Source organism: Cyprinodon tularosa, unplaced genomic scaffold (genome assembly GCF_016077235.1).
Source record: "Cyprinodon tularosa strain WSP-4 unplaced genomic scaffold, ASM1607723v1 ctg1189, whole genome shotgun sequence".
Lineage (NCBI taxonomy): Eukaryota > Metazoa > Chordata > Actinopteri > Cyprinodontiformes > Cyprinodontidae > Cyprinodon > Cyprinodon tularosa.
This window is the reverse complement of record NW_024037991.1, coordinates 4,755-28,129: the sequence shown is the minus strand read 5'-3', so window position 1 is coordinate 28,129 and position 23,375 is coordinate 4,755. Positions and strand designations below refer to the sequence as shown.

Here is a 23,375-nt window from a genome sequence, read left to right as displayed (position 1 = left end):
TGTCTGCGCGCTGACGACTGTTAATGACAGTGTCTGCACGCTGCTGACTGTTAATGACAGTGTCTGCACGCTGCTGACTGTTAATGACAGTGTCTGCACGCTGCTGACTGTTAATGACAGTGTCTGCACGCTGCTGACTGTTAATGACAGTGTCTGCACGCTGCTGACTGTTAATGACAGTGTCTGCACGCTGCTGACTGTTAATGACAGTGTCTGCACGCTGCTGACTGTTAATGACAGTGTCTGCACGCTGCTGACTGTTAATGACAGTGTCTGCACGCTGCTGACTGTTAATGACAGTGTCTGCACGCTGCTGACTGTTAATGACAGTGTCTGCACGCTGCTGACTGTTAATGACAGTGTCTGCACGCTGCTGACTGTTAATGACAGTGTCTGCACGCTGCTGACTGTTAATGACAGTGTCTGCACGCTGCTGACTGTTAATGACAGTGTCTGCACGCTGCTGACTGTTAATGACAGTGTCTGCACGCTGCTGACTGTTAATGACAGTGTCTGCACGCTGCTGACTGTTAATGACAGTGTCTGCACGCTGCTGACTGTTAATGACAGTGTCTGCGCGCTGCCGACTGTTAATGACAGTGTCTGCGCGCTGCTGACTGTTAATGACAGTGTCTGCGCGCTGCTGACTGTTAATGACAGTGTCTGCACGCTGCTGACTGTTAATGACAGTGTCTGCACGCTGCTGACTGTTAATGACAGTGTCTGCACGCTGCTGACTGTTAATGACAGTGTCTGCACGCTGCTGACCGTTAATGACAGTGTCTGCACGCTGCTGACTGTTTGTTAATGACAGTGTCTGCACGCTGCTGACTGTTAATGACAGTGTCTGCACGCTGCTGACTGTTAATGACAGTGTCTGCACGCTGCTGACTGTTAATGACAGTGTCTGCACGCTGCTGACTGTTAATGACAGTGTCTGCACGCTGCTGACTGTTTGTTAATGACAGTGTCTGCACGCTGCTGACTGTTAATGACAGTGTCTGCACGCTGCTGACTGTTAATGACAGTGTCTGCACGCTGCTGACTGTTAATGACAGTGTCTGCACGCTGCTGACTGTTAATGACAGTGTCTGCGCGCTGCCTACCGTTAATGACAGTGTCTGCACGCTGCTGACTGTTTGTTAATGACAGTGTCTGCACGCTGCTGACTGTTAATGACAGTGTCTGCACGCTGCTGACTGTTAATGACAGTGTCTGCACGCTGCTGACTGTTAATGACAGTGTCTGCACGCTGCTGACTGTTAATGACAGTGTCTGCACGCTGCTGACTGTTAATGACAGTGTCTGCACGCTGCTGACTGTTAATGACAGTGTCTGCACGCTGCTGACTGTTAATGACAGTGTCTGCACGCTGCTGACTGTTAATGACAGTGTCTGCACGCTGCTGACTGTTAATGACAGTGTCTGCACGCTGCTGACTGTTAATGACAGTGTCTGCACGCTGCTGACTGTTAATGACAGTGTCTGCACGCTGCTGACTGTTAATGACAGTGTCTGCACGCTGCTGACTGTTAATGACAGTGTCTGCACGCTGCTGACTGTTAATGACAGTGTCTGCACGCTGCTGACTGTTAATGACAGTGTCTGCGCGCTGCTGACTGTTAATGACAGTGTCTGCACGCTGCTGACTGTTAATGACAGTGTCTGCACGCTGCTGACTGTTAATGACAGTGTCTGCACGCTGCTGACTGTTAATGACAGTGTCTGCACGCTGCTGACTGTTAATGACAGTGTCTGCACGCTGCTGACTGTTAATGACAGTGTCTGCGCGCTGCTGACTGTTAATGACAGTGTCTGCACGCTGCTGACTGTTAATGACAGTGTCTGCACGCTGCTGACTGTTAATGACAGTGTCTGCGCGCTGCTGACTGTTAATGACAGTGTCTGCACGCTGCTGACTGTTATTTAGCAGTGAAGCATCATGCCGTAGTAATGAAGCTGCAGCAATGAGATGGAAAAAGGCTGTTTGCTGGATTATTTAACATTTGTTGCACAGAAACAAAAGGAAGGAGGGTGAGATGGTCCAAACGAAGTAGAGACAGGATTTTGCGGTATTTTACATGTTGGACCTTTTTAGAACGGTCCACAAACTTCGAGCAGACTGCTGACAAAGCCAGGGACGGATGTTCTGAGTAAAGACCTTAATTTTGCCATTTTTCCACAAGAAGTGCTCATCATGGAGCTGATCACTGCCATTGAAGCTGCCATGAGGAACAACGACCTTGCTGAAAGAGAGGCAGAGCAACTCAGGATGAAAGTGACAGCTACCCTGTCCAAACCACCTCCTTCCAATCTCACACCACAGGAAATGAAAGCCATAGCATCCCTCAGCCAGGACCAAAGCATCACCATATTACCGGCAGATAAAGGAAGATGCACCGTGCTCCTGAACACTTCTGACTACCAGGACAAAATTCTCACTCTAGTGAGTGACACCAACACGTATGAATCTTTGAAAAAAGATCCAACCAAAGCCTACAAAGAGAAAATCACAGACTACCTCAACAACTAGAATAAGACTTAAGCTTACTTTAGATTATATCCAGGGGAGGACATTCCATGCTTTAATGAACATTTACCAGGAAGGAGCACCACTCAGACCCATCGTCAGCAGCATTAACTCAGTAACATACAACATTGCTAACAGCTTACTAATATCTCAGCCCCCTTGGTGGGAAACACACCACATCACATAGGAAATTCCAAAGACTTTGCCATTAAAGTCAAAGATTTAAGGATGGCGCCAGAAGAAACCCTGGTATCGTTTGATGATCCTTCTCTTTTCACCTGCATACCTATAACAGAGGCAGTGGAAACAGTCAGGAAACATCTTCAACAAGACTGTCACCTAAACAACAGGACTGATTTCTCTCTGGACCAGATCTGCACACTACTGGGTCTTCGTCTTTCCACAACCTATTTCAAGTTCAGAGGTAATTTTTACAGACAGAAGCATGGCTGCGCAATGGGATCTCCAGTGTCCCATGTAGCGTGCAGCTACATCTACACCTTATGGACAAAGAAGACAGGTGGTTGGAGAGGGGCGTGAAGGAAGCCATCTATGTTAAGAAAGAAAAACCAACCTTAAATGGGGGGGGGGGACTCAGATTTAGGCTTTCGGAAACCTGCAATGCAGCGATAGCGTTGATTTCCTGCTGCTATCATCACACCCCCTTTACAGGGGAAAAGACGACCTCCCCTATTCAGCCGGGCCAACAATTCCCTCTAACGACCCCTTTCAGAGACATAGGCCAGTATCGGGCATTGCAGGCTAACAAAGACCTCAATGACTCCCCATTCCTGTGGGGCGGACCTGTTCTTCCGTTTCAGTTTGAATGTTTTTTAAGCCATAATAAGGCTTTGTTGGGTTCAACGCTGTTTCTGACATTTTGAATTGAAAAATCTTCCTGGATGGAAGAGAAACGTCTTCAAACTTGGAAACAAAGTCCAGAGGATTGATTTGAACTTTTTGGAACGACCGTTTCAGAAGTAACGTAACCGTTTTATTGATCCCTTTTGGCAGAAATTATTTAGTAAAAAGTTTATAATCAGCTATTTTCTCTGCCTTAAGACATTCCTCCATCTTCTATGGCTTGTCTATCAGGGTCACAGGGGGCTGACAGACATGAGCCTTTGGCTAAGGTTAGGGTACAGGCCACCTTCAGCCCACCATGCAACTCACCTTCATCACCAGATTCCACATCCTCCGTCAGTACTCCGCTCACCTACGTCATGCGGAATACTTGTCTTTCATGTAGATTAATGAGAGCTGCTCCACATCCACCGCTGCTTCTCCGCTCGTCACCGTCCACCTATGTCTCCTCTGTCCGTCACCATCAAAATACGTAGCTGAACTATTTCTAGCTCTGCTCCGGTCCGGCCAGGTCAAGATCCACAATCGCACGAAACAGAAGAAAGAGCGTCGAGAAGATCCAGTTTGTTAGATTAAAATTAACAGATCGGTAACTACAGATTAGAGCATAATTCTGATATATTCCCAAAAACTAAGACTATATAATTAAATGTTTGGATGTAAATTATTGGTACTTCAACAGACCAGGAAGCAGATTTCTCATCTCCATCAAAATATTTATTATATATCGAGAGGCTTAAAAGTTTAATCAAATCCAGTCAAAACTTCCAAGAGTGAATCTCAGAGGCTGTGATCTCAGGCCTGGATGAAGAGATGCTGAGATTAGAGGTAGAGAACAAACCAATGATGGATGATCCTCATCATCCTCCATTACAAAGATCAACAAGGAAAAGAAAATGTTTATGCAGAAACGTGTGATTGATTCTGATGGAGTTTTAATGATGTCATATTAACTTTAGCGTTCATTTCTGAATGAATTTAATAATATCACGCAGGCTCTCCTCTGAGTCCAGGGAGCGAGCAGGATGGGAGGAGCAGGCGGTCTGGAACGGAGCGGGGAGGTTACGATGTAGCTACCAGATCTGCTTCCTGCCAGTATTCCTGCCAGCTACATGATCGGCTGAACGTTGACACATGGCGTAAAATATACTGGTTGCCCAGACAACGATAACATCATCAGGCAGCATGAGTGTGCAAGTCGGGAGCATCTGTAGCGTTAGCGTGTCTAATGACCGATAAAGTTTCACCTGATCGATAACAAAACTGAATAAATCTGTTTCTGGTGAACAAACTGTTAGACCGTGATATAAAGAGCTGGGTAGCGCTGTGGCTAGCTGTAGCTAACAGGTTAGCCTCTGTTAGCTCGCTCTGTTGGCCACATTAAGCTACACTACTTTTAACTTTATGTCAACAGCTACCATTAGTCTTCTACCAGTAGAATAACTGTTTTATTCGTCTAAAATCTCAATGAAAGTCATTTTTTAAGATTAGTCCTCCTCTGACCTCAGATCTTAATCATTATAATAATAAACGGATCCTTTTAGTGTCTCGTTGTTAAACAGCAGAGCTCAGTGTGTCTCAGAAGGCAGCGCTTTCCTTCCAGACTGACGATGATTGTTTTCTACTTTCTGCTGATTTAAATCGCCGAGGAAATGGAAAATAATCGCAAATATATGGAATAATATGTTAAACCTCCAGAGGAGGTTTGATCCTTAGGAAATAGGTAAATACAGTTTGTCCCAGTGGAGTTGCCGTATGATGATGTCATAAGAAGGGGCGGGGCCCCGAGCAGATCTGGTACCTACAGAGAGAATTTTGGGGTCATCCCACCATGAAGCTTGCCTTCATCTTCTTCTTAATAATGTTAGATTGTTATTTACAGGATGTATTTCTATGCAGGATCCATTCATTGCTATCCCTGCTAAATGTGAGATAAGATAAAAACTCCTCAGGTTTTTCTCATTGAATATGATTTCAAACACTTCTATTGGAAGGGTTTTAAAACCAAATATCAGCAACAAACACGTCCAAAGAAAAAGGAATAGGTCAATCAGTAAATAGGAATATTTTAAACATGAACAGAATGATGTGCAAAGAGGACAGCAGCTAAATCCCGTCTGTGTTCCGATCCTTCAGCTACGTGCAGATGAATATCAGCTGCTTGGATGTGAACTGATGGCCTGCAGGAAAGTTGCTCCGTATCTCAGAACTGCAATGTGTGAAACTCACCGATGCAAATCATGCAAATGAAATGGTTCCAGCTACATTTCTAGAGCCTCCAGTAAGCGCTGCCAGAGTCATTATCTGTGAGTGGAACGTACATCATTTCACCATAAACCAAGACGTCTGATGGAGGAGTCTGGAGAATAATGAGTGGAGCAGTCAGGGAGGCAGTCATCCATCTTTCCAATTGGCTAGCAGCTAGCAAAAAGATCGCTGCTTTCTGAGCATAAACCTCAACATGCAGCAAATCCAGGTTTCACTTCAGAATCTTATTTCTATTATGATGTTCATCGAATTGCAGTTTTTTATTTTCTGCAAGTCATCAACACGTTCAGAAAGGCTAAAATATCAGCATAGTGTCTCTGCAAAATATTATTCATAAAGTTTGCATATAACTTCTGGAATGAGGAAATGATTTCTGACCATAATTTCATTGGAAAGAGTCCTTCTCATAACTGTAGATCAGGACTAAGTTTATACATCGGTCTATAGATGGTCTATAGATGGTCTATAGATGGTCTATAGACGGTCTATAGATGGTCTATAGATCTATAGAAGACTAAAAATATTTTTAACAAAGAGAAGGAAACAGACTGAAGAGGGTTGGAAAGAAAAGGGAAATGGAAGAGCACAGATATAGATGAATGAATGAAAGAAAGAAAGAATGAATGAATAAATGAATGAATGAATGAATGAATGCAGTAACACCCCCCCCCCCCCCCCCACCCCAGTTATAGGCCATTTAAATGCTTTTACCTCGAAAATTCTTCCAGATTATCTTTAGATCAGAGAGAGAAAATATTGTTTCCTTGTTGGCTGCAGGTTGTAGCGCTGCTGCCTTGCAGCTAGAAGGTTCTAGGTTTGATTCCCGTTCGAGTTAGCATGTTCTCTGTGTGCAGTGTGGGTCCTCTCTGGGTACCCCAGGATCCCCTACAGTCCAAAATCAGGACTGATAGCTTAACTGCCTCCTAGATTCTCAGTGTTTGTGTGGTTGCATGTATCTGTGCCTCAATCTAAAATTCATTTGCAACACAAGTCTTTTTTTTTTTTTTTTTATTACATCACTTGGAGACAATTCTGCTGCTGATCTGGGCTTAATTAGTGACAGAAATGCCTTCATGAAACTTGACTCATTTTTCTCATCACCTCTTTAAAATTCTTATTAAAATAATGTCTCACCTGCAGGTACCTAAAGAAATCATCTTTTTCCAGACCATGGTCCTTCTGTAAGGTTTCAAAAGTTTGAAATATCCCTTTGTGGGCAAATGAATAATAGGAAGTTAATCCTTTTGAGATCCATCATTTGAAACTGTTGAATTTCATTTGGTGAAAAATCTGAATCATAGGCACGCCACTTCATTATTTTAGATGCATCTCCTATTCTAAAAATTTGAGCCAATTCCTGCAAGGACTACAAAAAGCTACCTGTTATGGACTTCTCTGGGATCTGCTGTTCTTCCTGTAATTTATAATCACTAAGAAGGGCTGTTATTCCTTTTATTGTTGTTCCTCCAGGCTGCCATGGACGATGGTGAACAGAGGCAGACTAAAGGCCTCACCTGGGCTGAATGATAGATAGTATTCCTGTAAACAGGAAAGGCCCATTCCACCAAAGTTCTAAACTTTATTCTGGCTTTTTTACCCTCGCTATTAATCTTTCCCATTCTAAGAACTGATTGGGAAGGATTTTGACTGGTGGACATTGAAATAAGCAGAGCAACTGTGGAAGAATGTTCATCCTGATGAATAAATTTCTTCCTGATGAATACATTTTCGGATTTAGTCAGACATTAAAATCTCCCCAAAAGTCTTTTTTTTATAAGAGAAATTTGGTAGTTTTATAGTTTGTTTGTTAATTTAACCGGAACCTTCCAGCCACTGAGTGGCGCTGTCTCCCTCTCTCATTACTCACTGTTTGAAAGGTGTGCTGATGCTAATGCTAACCTTTGGTTGGTTTTTATTCTGCACCACTCTAGATCTTCACTGGATTAATTTTTTCAGAAAATTATGTAAACTTTCCAGGTTTGACCTGAAATTGTCTTTATGTCCTTTTTTTACATAAAGAAAATAAAAAGGAAGCTTGAGTTTGTACAAAGTTTCTAGTGTTAGTTGGGAGCAGATCAGTAGGGAAATGGATTAGGTCTCCATGTTGCTGGTTGTTCTCAGAGGTTCTCTAAGGAACCAGAAACAGAACCTCTGCAGTCAGACTGGTTCCTTTAAGTTTACTGGTTCTGACTGGTTTGGAACTTGACCAATGGGGTCAAAGGTTAATGGTTGATTAGATTTATAAATTATTCAGGAAGATTGAACCAAAAAAGTAAAGTGAATCTGGATGAACTGCTGGTGGAACATGAGAAGAACATCGTCCCGCGCTGGTTCTGCTGTCCAGGCGGCGCCGTGTTGATGGGCGGTTGTGGCAGGAAGTACGGAGCGGTCCTGCTCGGCTGATATGATAAAACCGTGGAGGAGGGAACCAGCAGCAAAGCAGGGTTGAGAAGTTGAAGGCCGACTGTGATGACTTTGTGGCTGTTGCTCAGCCATCATCATCATCGTCTGCTCACCAACACGTTTCTGTGGTGAAGGACGCGGCCGCTGCGCTCTGATCAAACGCGGCACGTATGGATGAGTGTGTGAGTGGGGCAGAGCTGGAGCGTGACTGGGAGCAGGCCTGGCCAGCCAGCCGGTGAGACTCGCCGCCAGCAGCCATGTTTTATTCTGTTTCATGTTGCCGCCATGCCTGCCACTCACTGTCAGAGGCAGCCCACTCAAACGGCTTCAAAGGCTGCTGTGGGCTCAGCGTCCACAATCACAGGCCCACGCTGCTGCTAGGTGCCTCATTAGGGGTCAGCGGAAGGTCACAGGGTGGCTTTCTGATTGTAAGAGTAGGTGGACTACGTCGCTCGCCAACTTTCCCAGTTACTTGATTTCTAAAGGATCGGCTGTAAAACAGGGTTGGTTACGGTCGGATATTGAAACATTGGAGAGGGATTAAAAATGATCAAATAGATGGATGCTATTTTATGTTTTAAAGGAGAGAAACTGATCAAAACAGACGGAGACACAGACATGATCGGGTGATTTATAAAAACAAATAGACTGTAGATAAGCTTATTTGGGCTTAATCTGCATTATTCCTAAATAAAGTTCATCTGTGTTGCTCTGAGTTTAATAATCCTCAATAATTGAATCTCCATAAAACTGAGAGCATTTTTGTTTTGATTGTTTCTGGCAGAGCTGAAGCTTTTCTAATATCAGTATTCCTGCAGTTTTCTAACCAGCCTGGCATCGTCAAACCCGCAGTTATGGTGAATTATTTCATGTATTCATCTGGATTCAATTATTTATCTATTAACTAAATTATTATTTCATTGCAAAATTTTAAAATAACCTCTTGAACAACAGCAACAACACACAGAGCATGGCCCTTTTTTAAATCATCAAAGCCGCCCCATCCCCAAGAGACGTGGAGCATCGGGAAGCTGAGGGGAAATGCTCTGGTTCTGGTTCTGATGCCTCTAGTCTCTCTGGTTCTGATGCCTCCAGTCTCTCTGGTTCTGATGCCTCTAGTCTCTCTGGTTCTGATGCCTCCAGTCTCTCTGGTTCTGATGCATCCAGTCTCTCTGGTTCTGATGCATCCAGTCTCTCTGGTTCGGATGCCTCTGGTTCTGATACCTCTAGTCTCTCTGGTTCTGATGCATCCAGTCTCTGGTTCTGATGCATCCAGTCTCTCTGGTTCTGATGCCTCTAGTCTCTCTGGTTCTGATGCATCCAGTCTCTCTGGTTCTGATGCATCCAGTCTCTCTGGTTCTGATGCATCCAGTCTCTCTGGTTCTGATGCATCCAGTCTCTCTGGTTCTGATGCCTCCAGTCTCTCTGGTTCTGATGCCTCTAGTCTCTCTGGTTCTGATGCCTCCAGTCTCTCTGGTTCTGATGCCTCTAGTCTCTCTGGTTCTGATGCATCCAGTCTCTCTGGTTCTGATGCATCCAGTCTCTCTGGTTCTGATGCCTCCAGTCTCTCTGGTTCTGATGCCTCTAGTCTCTCTGGTTCTGATGCCTCCAGTCTCTCTGGTTCTGATGCCTCTAGTCTCTCTGGTTCTGATGCATCCAGTCTCTCTGGTTCTGATGCATCCAGTCTCTCTGGTTCTGATGCATCCAGTCTCTCTGGTTCTGATGCCTCTAGTCTCTCTGGTTCTGATGCCTCTAGTCTCTCTGGTTCTGATGCATCCAGTCTCTCTGGTTCTGATGCATCCAGTCTCTCTGGTTCTGATGCCTCTAGTCTCTCTGGTTCTGATGCATCCAGTCTCTTTGGTTCTGATGCATCCAGTCTCTCTGGTTCTGATGCCTCTAGTCTCTCTGGTTCTGATGCATCCAGTCTCTCTGGTTCTGATGCCTCTAGTCTCTCTGGTTCTGATGCATCCAGTCTCTTTGGTTCTGATGCATCCAGTCTCTCTGGTTCTGATGCCTCTAGTCTCTCTGGTTCAGATGCATCCAGTCTCTCTGGTTCTGATGCATCCAGTCTCTCTGGTTCTGATGCATCCAGTCTCTCTGGTTCTGATGCCTCTAGTCTCTCTGGTTCTGATGCATCCAGTCTCTCTGGTTCTGATGCATCCAGTCTCTCTGGTTCTGATACCTCTAGTCTCTCTGGTTCTGATGCATCCAGTCTCTCTGGTTCTGATGCATCCAGTCTCTTTGGTTCTGATGCATCCAGTCTCTCTGGTTCTGATGCATCCAGTCTCTCTGGTTCTGATGCATCCAGTCTGTTGTCTCTTGAAGCTTGTTAGTCCCTTTTTCATCCATCTCTAACTCAGTTTAAATATGTGTATCATGTTTCTTTGTATTGGATTGTGAACCACTTTGTTTAGCCTGCTGATTATTGTAGAAAGTTGAATTTGTTATTATTTCTATGTTTGGAGGCAGGCTGTGGAAACGAGCCTGCAGAGCAAACTGAAAACAAATGGTCATGTTTTGCATCCGTTCCTCTGACCAGATCCCTCTGTTCTGTCCTCTGCCTTCAGATTCTACGCATCTGCACCAGGTACACTCCTGATCAGGACACCATGACCTTCTCAGACGGACTGACCCTCAACCGGACACAGATGCACAACGCTGGCTTCGGCCCGCTCACTGACCTGGTGTTCACATTTGCCAACCAGCTGCTGCCCATTGAGATGGACGACACAGAGACGGGTCTCCTCAGCGCCATCTGTCTCATCTCCGGAGGTTTGTGAACCACAACTCTATTTCTGAGCTTTCCTGGTAGCTTCATGGTTGGTTTCCCACATGATTAAAATATAGTCCTGACCAACTGCAGTACCCAATCAGCTGCAGCAGCACCCTCCATGTGCCTTTGCTTAGAAAGGTTCAGGTAGAACCAAGCAGAACTTTCAGCTTAGAGAAATTTCTGGACCTGAATAAAACCAGCTGTTTGTCTCTTTGCTCTTCAGCTCTGAAGCAAAACCTGCAGAAACCGTTGGTCCATCACTCAGAGCAGGAAGCATTTAGCTCATCGGTTCGCATGAATCAGGTTGTTGTTTAACTTTTGTCTCATCGTTCCTCCCGTAGGCAGCCCAGAAACGAACAGGCGCCTTCCTTATAAGTTAGCCATTAGCTAACCCAGCAGATCAGGAGGAAGGTTGCAGACCTCTGGAACCAGTATGATTGATTGATTGATTGATTGATTGACTTTATTGATTGATTGATTGATTGATTGATTGATTGATTGATTGATTGATTGATTGACTTTATTGATTGATTGATTGATTGATTGATTGATTGATTGACTTTATTGATCTCAGAGTGGATACATGTACATCAGCTAGAATAGTCAAAGAAGAAGAAGGAGGAGCCAAAAGAAGAGAAAGGAAGTGTGGTATAAAGGTCTCCTAAATGGTGACTACTGGGAACTTTCTTCATCCCACCTGTCAGTTCAGTTCAGTCTGAGACCAAGTTTAACTAGTGGAGCCTAGTGACATCATTTGCTCCTGATTGGAGGATGATAGGGCCGGAGTGTTTCCTGGTTCTCCTCTTCTCCCTCGGTGAGGTGATTTATGTCAGAGCGAAGCTGCAGCCTGCTGTGGACGGAGCAGAGCTGGAATCCACAGCTCTATAACATGGCGAACAGCAGCATGAATAGCTCCATCTCTGGGTGCTCAGTCGTTCCGTTTTGGTCATTTCCCATGTCTGGCTCTCCTTACTACCTTAAGCCCAACACCCCCCCCACACACACACACAGACACACACACGCACACACACACACACACCTTGTTTGGGGCGTTGCTACCGTCGCTGCTGGGTTCTCCATCAGTTCAGTCCACACAAACATTACAGGCTCTTGCATAATCCATGAAAAGAAAAGAAGACCTGTGCTCTGACAGCAGGTCCAACATTAGAAAGTACACACTGCCCCCTGCTGACTTACCTCGGTATTAGCTTCCCTCACCATCCTGTTTATTAGACTGATGGAAAAAGGCTCTGACTCAATGATTACTTTATGCTAACATGTCGCTGCACTACTGATAAAACCATGCATTTAATCTGAGAAGATGAGGACAGAAACCTTCATCACTGGGGTCATGTCTGCAGTGATGAAGCTCAAACTGAAATAAAGATTAAGACCGGCAACCTTTGAACTTACTATATCTGCTTTTCTTTAGCTTCCACTAAAGAAAAGGCCTATAGGATCACATGGTTCCTTTGACACAACAGAGTATTTAGTTGTTATTAAATATCGTCTGAAAACTCTTTAAAACCAGAAAAAAAGAGGTTCCTGTTTATTGTTTCAGCCTTTCGGTTCATATATGAGAATAACTATTTAAAATATCTTTATCTTTACTGAATGAAAGTTGATGAAACCAAGCATGATGGTCAAAGCAAAGAGAAAGATGTTGTTCAAAACAAGACGTCTTTCCAGAGTTTGTTATAAAAGGAGCAAGACTACAAAAAAGGAAAAGCATCCTCAGGGTTTTGTTCACCAACAGAGAAGGTTAAGTCTCTGACTTTCTGAATACGCTGTAAAAATTTTCCTCTTATTTCTTTCATCATATTATCTGGGAAGCATTTAACTGATAGTTTCCTTTTTTTTCAATTAAGATGATTAACAACCAGTTCCAATAAGGAACCTGATGTTGAGCAGAAACAACATCTTTCTAAAATAAGGAACGATTCTTATTGGATGATGAAGAGAAGAAATTAGACCAATTTCTAGTTTAGTTGGATGATAAGATAAAAGTGTTAGATTCAGGTTTATATTTTATATAAAGAGATTGGATTCATAAAAAGGCTGTATTCATGCTACCATATTTTTATCAGCTTTGTATTTCTGTATTGAGTCATCAGAATCAAATAACTGATAAATGTAAAAGATGTTATGACTGAATCAATAAAAGTAGAACAATGATTGGTTTCTGTGTAAAATATCTTTGATGTTCCATATTCAGCATCTATGTTTGCCAATTAAAGATCTGTTCAGTTCAACATGGCAGAGCTGGACTTAACCGAGCCAATCACGGTGCTTTATTGATAATAAGCTGAGCAATGGTTCCAGCGTCTCTGGATCCACCAGATCCTCCAGAGATGCTCCCAGTTCAAGGAGCCTCTGATTAGCTGTCACAAGTCTTCCTGTTCCCTTCTGTTTGCCCTGATTGCGCCATTTGCATCGCTGCACTTCTGAACAGTCCTCTACATCAGATGGCTTTCCCAATAGAAGGCACCGCAATCATTAGCTAAAAAAGAGCACTTGCTGTCGCTGTGCAAATAAGCCGCTAATATTCTAAAGCTGGGGCGAGGGATGGTATTGGAGGTGCGGGGGTGGGGTGGGGTGGGGTGGCTGCTCATGTTTTTTAGGGGATAGATGAGATTTCATGGGGGTCACTGAGGCTTGAATCAAAATGATGAAGATGAAGGCAGGGCGTCACCTTAAAGCCCCAAACATCCACTGAGTTTAATGCTGTCTTTTTCCTTCCTGAAGTTCACCGTTTACCCTCTGCATCCACTAACTGATGCCGGGAGCCATGTTGTAGCAAATGTTCTGCCATCTCCACCGGCCACTTGGTGTGTAGCTCAGTTTTCTGCTTAAAATAATCTGAGATGTTGTTGTCTGTAGACCGCCAGGACCTGGAGGAGCCTTCCAAGGTAGACGAGCTCCAGGAGCCGCTACTCGAGGCTCTAAAGATTTACGTGAGAAAGCGGCGGCCAAGCAAACCCCACATGTTCCCCAAGACCCTGATGAAGATCACGGACCTGCGCAGCATCAGTGCTAAAGGTAGGAAAGACATCGTCTGTTGTGGTTCTAATCAGTAAAATCGTGATTGGTTTAAGCTTCAGTCTGAGTGAGCCTCATCAACATCGTTGTCATTGTTCTTCAGGAGCTGAGCGGGTCATCTCTCTGAAGATGGAGATTCCAGGTTCCATGCCACCTCTCATCCAAGAGATGCTGGAAAACTCAGAGGGTCAAGATGGTCAGAGCAGCAACAGCAGCACATCTGCTGAGGCTGAGGACAGCTTCAGCACCAAGGACAGCTCCAGTACCAAGGACAGGTCCAGCACCAAGGGTAGTTCCGGGACCAAGGACAGCTCCTGCACCAAGGACAGCTCCAGCACTAAGGACAGCTCCTGCACCAAGGATAGTTCCAGCACCAAGGACAGCGCTGTATTGGAGTCCCCAGAGTCATCTGACCCTGAGGACGTCTCATCTTCTCCGTCCAGCAGCGGGCCGTAGGAGGCAGCAGGGCGCCGCTCCTGTTCCTTTGCACAAACAGTTCAGCCTGGAGGAGGAGCTCACTCCTGGGCTCCTCCTCCAGGAGGAGCTAACACCTGGAGGAGGATCTGACTCCTAGAGGAGGAGCTGACTCTTCCTGGTGGAGGAACCGACTCCTGGAGGAGGATCTGACTCCTGAAGGAGGAGCTGACCCCTGGAGGAGGACCCACCTCCTACTGGAGGAGGACCCACCTCTTCCTGGAGGAGTAGCCAACTCTTCCTGGAGGAGGAGCTGACTCCTGGAGGAGGATCTGACTCCTGAAGGAGAAGCTGACTCCTGGAGGAGGAGCTGACTCCTGAAGTAGGACCCACCTCCTACTGGAGGAGGACCCACCTCTTCCTGGAGGAGTAGCCAACTCTTCCTGGATGGAGGAGCTGACTCCTGGAGGAGGATCTGACTCCTGAAGGAGGACCCACCTCCTACTGGAGGAGGACCCACCTCTTCCTGGAGGAGTAGCCAACTCTTCCTGGATGGAGGAGCTGACTCCTGGAGGAGGATCTGACTCCTGAAGGAGGAGCTGACTCCTTAAGGAGGAACTGACTTCTGGAGGAGGAGCTGACTCCTTAAGGAGGAACTGACTCCTGGAGGAGGAGCTGACTCCTTAAGGAGGAACTGACTTCTGGAGGAGGAGCTGACTCCTGGAGGAGGAGCTGACTCCTTAAGGAGGAACTGACTTCTGGAGAAGGAGCTGACTCCTGGAGGAGGCGCTGACTCCTGAAGGAGGAACTGACTCCTGGAGGAGGAACTGACTCCTGGAGGAGGAGCTGACTCCTCATTCCTTCTTTTTGCCGGGTGTATCATGACCTTCTTCTTCTGTCCACTCACTGATTCCCTGCGTCTGTGAGGTCTGACATCATGGAGGCCCCAAAGCAGAGGAGCTTTGTGTTAAAGGTCATTTCCAGGTGGGGTCCTCTGGTCGGGGGCTATAGGAGGACCAGAACACCCCCCTGAACCACAGCACATCCTGCTCCTCAGGTCTCCTCTCCATCTCCTCTCTTGTTGTCTGCATGACGGGAGTTTGCTAACGGTGTCTGTGTTTCTGCGCCTCCACTGTACATACCACGCTGTGGGCGGGGCTTGGTTCCCGGGGTGAATTTCATGGTGCTTGTTGTTCGTGTTAAAAACAATTTTGAAGGTTTAAAGCAGAAGTTCTTTTTTAAAAAGGATGTAAATGTTTTCGCACAGAGTCTGTCTGTATTTCTTAAACATGAGTGACTTTTAATCCACGGTGGCAGAATGCATCTTCGCTTCGTTCTGTTCTACTGAGGGAAGCTCAAAGGCGGAGCCTCTGAGACTCACTCATCAGGCCAGCTGTTTGGAAACAGCCCTGGGAGTTCCTCTAGACAACCTTGGTTCCCCACATCAACACCTTCCCTGATAGACCAGTTTAAGCTGAAGAGCATAAACCTCAGCCTTCCTGTTATCTGCTGAAGATTAGACTCTCTCCAGGAAGTGACTCCAAACAAAGTCCTTCTTGGCAGAACTTGCTGCCGGTTCCACTGATTGGCCTTTAGAGTTTCTAACGACTTTATGAAGCAGAAAAACATTGAATGCTGGTAACCAGTGGATTTACTGGTCCATGATGAGGCCTCTTCTCTTCTTATCATAAAAGGAACCAATAAGGGGAGTTTAGGCAATTCCATTAGTTTGATCATGGTTTCAACCTGCAGGAAGTTCTTCCAACTCTCCAGGCTGTTCAACCTCCTCCCGCTGCCTCCCCCTAAAGCCTCCTCCAGCTGCCGGCCTGGAGGAGGCGTATCCAGGGCTGCGTGGGCTCTGCTGTGGCCTTATGAGCAGCGCTCTGCTCCCTCCTCCTCCCCTCATCAAGTGTCTTGTTTGAAGCAGTGCAGTCGTGACACACGCTGATTGTAGTGAAGCAGAAAGCACATTGTGGGCTCAGATCGGCGAGTCCTCTCCATCTGTCTGCCTTCTCTCCTGACCTGGCCGTGAGCGCTACCTGCTGGTGGAGAAGGAGATTCCTGGGAACGGAGGCATGAGGAGATCCTTCTCCACAGCCAAGGTCAAACTGAACCAGAGCAGGAAGTTCCTCTGCCCTTTAGGGACCCAGAACTTCACTGCTTGTTGCTGATTTGGTCCCAGATCTCTGAGCTCAGAGGAGCCGTCGGCTAAAAGCCGAACTGGAACAGCAGGGGAAAAGCTACAGCTTCCTGCCTCCTCCTGTTCAGCGAGCTAATGCTAGCTAGCTCAGTCAGGTTGCTCCAGCAGACATACCGTTGGAAGAACAAACAATAGCAATTAGCAGAGAGAAGCAACAGGTGTAGGAGGGGCAGAGCTGTGTTACAGCCTGTAGGAGGCTAAAAGCAGGTAAGATGCTTCCTGCCTCAGAAGACCAGAGCTGCTGCCTCCCTGTGTTCAGCTCTGGATGAAGCTTCATCCTGGAACATCTGGGTTCTTCCTGTTTGAGGTGGATTTTCTCTGCTGAGTCATTCCAGTTCGTCTGTTTGAGGTGAGTCAGCAACCAGCAGCAGGTTCTGGGTCTCAGAGGCACAGAAACCTCCTCAGCATCCCATCCATCCTCAGACGTCCATATCATCAGGGAACCAGAGCCGCTCCAGCTTTCTGTTTCTGATTGTTTGAATGTCTCTGTCTCGCTCTCCTGCTGAGAGACTAAGGGACATCTGTTGGTTTTTGTGTCTTTGTCTTCTAAACTTTCACAGCGGAACGGAGGAGCGCTTCCTCCACGACTTCTTCTGAATGTGCTCAGTGGAAAGATGAACTGATCTAGTAAAGATTTCAGACACTGATGGCAGAAGCTCATGCAGGGCAGAACTGGACCGACCCGGTCAGGAGGCAGAACTGGGCCGACCCGGTCAGGAGGTACGGTCCATGTTTGCTCTGGAAGCTGTGGTCCAACATTCAGCCAATCAGCTGTTTGAGAAGAGAGAAGCAGGATCAGATGGTTCCTGTAGCTCCTTCAAAGCAGCACGCTGTGACCTTTGACCTCAGGATTAGCTTCAGGCGACAGAAACAATCCTTCAGCTCCTGATGCTCCTCTGATGCTCCTGCTGTTTCCACATAGGTTCTAAAGAGGTTCTTTAGAAGTTCCACAGAGATCCTATAGATGTTCTTTAGAGGTTCTACGGAGGTTCCACAGAGGTTCAAAGGACGTTCTATAGAGGTTCTATAGTGGTTCCATTTTATTTGCTTTTATTGGTTCTGTTATGATCATGGGTGGTTCCTCTGTGGTTCCTCCGTAGTTCCTCTATGGTTCCTCTGTAGTTCCTTTATGGTTCCTCTGGGGTTCCACTGTAGGTCCTATCGAGTTCCTCTATGGTTCCTCTGGGGTTCCTCTTGTCATGATGGGTAAACAGAGGCAAGCCCAAGATGCAGAACACACACAGAGGAGGCAGGGAAAAAGTTCAAAATGTTTAATAAAAGTTCAGACACACATGGTAAAGCACTGGGACTGGAATGGGTCAGGGGCTGGTTCACTGGAATCTTGACTGGGACTGGAGACTGTGGGTTAGCAGAGTTCATGTGAGGCTAAGCATCTAGCTTCAGGCTTAGCAGAGCAGTACTAGATTTGGGCTTCCAGTTCACAGCAGAGATCAACAGGGGATTAGCACAAAGGGATCTTCTGGCTGAGCTTCCAGCTCTTAGCAGGGAACAATGGGAAAATCCACATATGATTCTTCAAGCTGATTCCACGTAGGTACCTCCAGGGAAACTCCACATAGGAGTCTTAGGTTAAATCCACGTAGGAATCTTCGGGTTGGCTCACCAGGGCAGACAGCAGGTTAAGCTCACCTAGAGCTTCTGACTTCAGACATGTTTCCTGTGATGCAGCTCTCCCAGAGCTGCAGGCCAGAGACAGGTACAGTGAGGCAGCTCTTCCAGGGCTTCACGAGGAGACAGGATTCCTGTGAGACAGAAACAGGGAAGAGTTAGAATCTGATCTCACACTAGAGATAACCCAGATTCTTCCAGTAACAGAGGCTCAGGTTGCTAACCAACTAAGATCAACACTGCGGCGTTGAGACAAGGTCTGAAGTCAGCTTATATAGGAGAGGTCTTCTGATGAGAGGATTAGCAACAGGTGTGCAGGAAGGTTCCAGCTCCAGAAGACCCACGGCGCACTCTGCTGGAGACAGAGGGTAGTCTCCAGATCCCAACAGAACTCCAACCATAGGGGAAAAACACAGAGCAGAAGAGGATCCTCGACGCCCTCTGGAGGGCAAGCCTAAGGATCCTGACACCTCTATGGTTCCTCTGGAGTTTCTATATGGTTCCTCTGGAGTTCCTCTATGGTTCCTCTGGGGTTCCACTGTAGTTCCTCTGGAGTTTCTCTATGGTTCCTCTGGAGTTCCTCTATGGTTCATCTGGTGTTTCTCTGTGGTTCCTCTATGGTTCCTCTGGTGTTTCTCTGTGGTTCCTCTATGGTCCCTCTGGTGTTTCTCTGTGGTTCCTCTATGGTTCCTCTGGGGTTCCACTGTAGTTCCTCTGGAGTTTCTCTATGATTCCTCTGGGGTTTCTCTGTGGTCCCTCTGTGGTTCCTCTATGGTTCCTCAGGGGTTCCACTGTAGTTCCTCTGGAGTTTCTCTATGATTCCTCTGTGGTTCCTCTAGGGTTTCTCTGTGGTGCCTCTATTGTTCCTCTGGGGTTCCACTGTAGTTCCTCTGGAGTTTCTCTATGATTCCTCTGTGGTTCCTCTAGGGTTTCTCTGTGGTGCCTCTATGGTTCTTCTGGGGTTCGACTGTAGTTCCTCTGGAGTTTCTCTATGGTCCCTCTGTGGTGCCTCTATGGTTCCTCTGGGGTTCCACTGTAGTTCCTCTGGAGTTTCTCTATGGTCCCTCTGTGGTTCCTCTATGGTTCCTCTGGGGTTCCACTGTAGTTCCTCTGGAGTTTCTCTACTGTTCCTCTGTGGTTCTTTGATGGATCTCAAGCTCAGACCAGAGAGCTTTGTCCTTTTTAATCAGCTGGATGTAATAGGGACCTGTAGATGTCGGCGTTTAGCTGTTAGCTGTTTTTAGCCCGTTTTTTGGGCCCGTTCAGCTGGGGCCTCATGAGGCTGAAGGGCCCTGGCTTCCTCACTAACATCTGAGCCGCATAGGATCCAGTCCTGCTCAGCGGTTCTGCTCTGAGCAGCAGAATCAGGGGAACATCTGGGTCGGTCAGTCCTGCTCCACCATGAGCTTCTGCATCATCTGCTCTTCATATTAAATATTGTCTCTGAATATTAACATCTGCTTTTTATCTTCATGAACAGTTTAACTTTACATCAACTGTCCTTTCAAAGTAATAAAATATATTTATTTTAAACTTCTGACTGTTGTGATCAGTTTGTGCTCAACCATGAATTAACTATTAATACTCAGCATTAGAGAGCCGGCAGCCATGCTACCTCTGGAGAAGCTGCTGTCATCCACGGCTCAGGTGAGTGGTTCTGTTAGCACTGCTGGTCCATATTCCCACAGACCCTCAGGGCTGCTGGCTCCACATAAAGTTCCTCAGAAGGATTCAGCTGCTCAGACTCTGATCAGGAGGAGAGAGGAAGCCTCCATCTGAATACAGAAAACTGAATCATCTCCTTCTATGGGTCAGCAGCAGATCTCTATCCAGGGAGGAATTCCAGAGATCCTTTAGCATTATTGATGTCATTATGGATGAAAAACACATGGATGACTCTGGTTGAAATAAGGACTACAACCTGCAGGAAAAGAACTACAAACATCTGAGGGTGAGAACAGGGAGAAACAATGTTAAACTCGGTGAGGTGAGCTGTGCCTCATGGTCTGACACGCATAGGATTGTGGGAATCCTTTCAGCTCCTAAGTGTTAGATAGAAACATCAGGAGGTCCCTATGTTAAAGAAACTTTGTTAGGAAGCATCCTGCTTGTCACTACCCGATTGGTCCTGGAGGAACTATTCATCCTGCTCATGCGAGAACAGATATACATCTGGCTGTCCATAAATAATGTAATTATGGTACTAAAACTACTTATTTCTATCCTTAACTCACTAAAGAATGCTAATACATCTTTAAAAATGTTCTATGACTTTTGTCAGACAATTTTGATGCTTTTTACATTTTCTCTATTAAACACCTTCTCTGACGTCATCAGGGGACATGCTCAGAGCAGTAAATCTGATTAAACCATGTTTATCTAAACAAAAAAAACAAAAAAAATGTCGGACTCCGTAATTTTCTCTGGTCCCCTCCCTGATCTGACCAGTGATGACATGTTTAGCCGCATGTCGTCATTCAACCGCTGGTTGTCTAGGTGGTGTCCTGAAAACAACGTGGGCTACATTAATAATTGGCAATCCTTTTGGGGAAAGCCTGGTCTGATTCGGAGAGACGGCATCCATCCCACTTTGGATGGTGCAGCTCTTCTTTCTAGGAATCTGGCCACATTTATTAGTCCTCCAAAACCCTGACCACCCAGGGTGCAGACCAGGAAGCAGAGTTGTAGTTTAACACACATCTCTGCAGCTTCTCTACTGTTACCCACTCTTTACTCCATCCAGACAGTGTCTTGCCCACGACCAAAATCTAATAAATTAGCAAAGATTCCCAAAGGAGTAAATCATGATAATCTAATTAAAATCAAAATAACTTCAATTGGGGAAAAAGTAAAAACAATTAAATGCGGTCTGTTTAACATAAGATCTCTTTCCTCTAAAAGTCTGCTAGTTAATGACTTGATTTGTGATAATCACATTGACTTGTTTTGCCTTACTGAAACCTGGCTGCAGCAAGAGGATTATGTGAGCATAAATGAGGCAACTCCTTCAAGCTATTTAAATTTTCACATACCCAGAAGTTCTGGGCGAGGAGCAGGAGTAGCAACAATCTTCCAGTCTGACTTACTGATTACTCCCAAAACAGTTAATACCTACAACTCTTTTGAACATTTAACCCTTAATTTCCCTGATCCAAATTTCAAGGCAAGAAAACCTCTTCTTTTTGTAACTTTGTATCGTCCACCAGGTCCCTACTCTGAATTTTTAGATGAGTTTTCAGAGTTCCTTTCTGATTTGGTATTAAATACTGACAGGGTCATCATAGTGGGAGATTTTAACATCCATGCTGACATTGAAGGCGATAGCTTAAGAGCAGCCTTTAATGCTATCTTAGACACTATTGGCTTTGTTCAAAATGTGAATAGTCCCACACATTCTCATCTTCATACTTTGGATCTTGTGCTGACATACGGCATAGAATGTGAAGAAATAACAGTATTTCCTCACAACCCTGTCCTCTCTGACCACTTTCTAATAACCTTCAGGATTACTTTAACAGAGTTCTCCTCCCCCAAAAGAAGGTTCAATTTTAGTAGATCTTTATCAGATAGTGCAGTTATAAATTTTAAAGAATCTGCTTCACTTTCTCTCTCCTCTGTGTCACTGAGCAGTGCTGCAGAGTGCAAAAGCATAGCTTATTCCCCTTCACAGGTTGATGATTTTGTTGATGGGGTTGCTAGTTCTCTGCATGCTGCCTTAGACAACGCAGCTCCTTTGAAAATGAAAACCGTTAAAAATAGAAAGCTTGCTCCTTGGTTTAATGCAGAGCTGCGTACTTTGAAGCAAAATGCTAGGAAACTGGAGAGAAAATATCGCTCCACAGGCCTGCGGGAGTCCTTCCAAGTCTGGAAAAATGGTTTACTGCTGTATAAGAGGACCCTTTGTAAAGCAAGAGCAGCATACTTCTCCTCATTAATAGAGGAGAATAAGAATAATCCTAGATTTCTTTTTAATACAGTTGCCAAACTCACCCAGAGCCATAGCTCTGTTGAACCGTCCATTCCACCTGCTCTTAGCAGCAATGATTTTATGGGATTCTTTATAAATAAGATTGATCTTATTAAAAATAAGATCATAAGCACTCCTCTATCCGCGATTGTATCTGAGGTAGTCATGGAATCTGAACCGGGTTTAGACTGCTTTGATCCAGTTGAACTTTCTGAATTAGCAAAATTATTGTCTTCATCTAAGCCTTCAACTTGTATGTTAGATCCAGTTCCAACCAGGTTATTTAAGGAGGTATTCCCTTTGATCTCCTCCTCCATTTTAGATGTGATTAATCTATCTCTGTTACAGGGATATGTACCTAAAGCTTTTAAGGTTGCTGTAATTAAACCTCTGCTTAAGAAACCGTCTCTTGACCCAGATGATTTGGTCAATTATAGACCTATATCCAATCTTCCTTTCTTATCCAAAATTCTTGAGAAAGTAGTTGCCAAACAAGTTTGCGATCACTTACACCATAATGAACTTTTTGAAGAGTTTCAGTCTGGCTTTAGAGCTCATCATAGCACTGAAACAGCTCTGGTGAAAGTCACTAATGATATTCTCATGGCCTCAGATAATGGACTTGTATCTGTGCTCATCCTGTTAGATCTTAGTGCTGCATTTGATACAGTTGATCATAATATTCTTTTAGAAAGACTTGAATATTTTGTTGGAATTAAAGGAACAGCACTAGACTGGTTTAAATCTTATCTATCTGATCGAATTCAGTTTGTTCATGTTAATGACAAATCTTCCACATGCTCACAGGTTACCTGTGGAGTACCACAGGGATCAGTGCTAGGACCAATTCTCTTTACTTTATACATGCTCCCAATTGGTAGAGTTATTAGACAGCATGGGATTAATTTCCACTGTTATGCTGATGATACCCAGCTATATCTGTCTATAAATTCAGATGAAGCTAACCCATTACATAGATTACAGGCATGTCTTGAAGACATAAAAACCTGGATGACTCTTAACTTTCTGCTTCTGAATGCAGACAAAACAGAAGTTATAGTCTTTGGACCAGAGTCTCTGAAAAAGAAGCTGATTAGTCAGTCACTTCATTTGGATGGGATTAAACTGATTTCAGATAATAAAGTAAAAAATCTTGGTGTTATTTTTGATCAGGACCTGTCATTTAAATCCCATATCAAAGAGGTTTCTAGAATATCCTTCTTTCATCTGAGGAACATTGCAAAAATTAGAAATCTCCTGTCCAGGGGTGATGCTGAGAAACTAGTCC

General features: G+C 45.1%; 1 protein-coding gene across 1 annotated transcript in view; it reads left to right on the top strand.

Moving 5' to 3' along the window:
• Positions 1–17,092, top strand: part of LOC119772051 (retinoic acid receptor beta-like) — a 92,606-nt gene extending 75,514 nt beyond the window's left edge. Inside the window, exons 6-8 of the mRNA XM_038268324.1 lie at positions 10,633–10,837; positions 13,719–13,877; positions 13,981–17,092. Coding sequence (XP_038124252.1) covers positions 10,633–10,837; positions 13,719–13,877; positions 13,981–14,333 — 717 coding nt within the window. The 3' untranslated portion in view covers positions 14,334–17,092. The remainder of the gene's footprint in view (positions 1–10,632; positions 10,838–13,718; positions 13,878–13,980) is intronic.
• Positions 17,093–23,375: the final 6,283 nt, after the last annotated feature.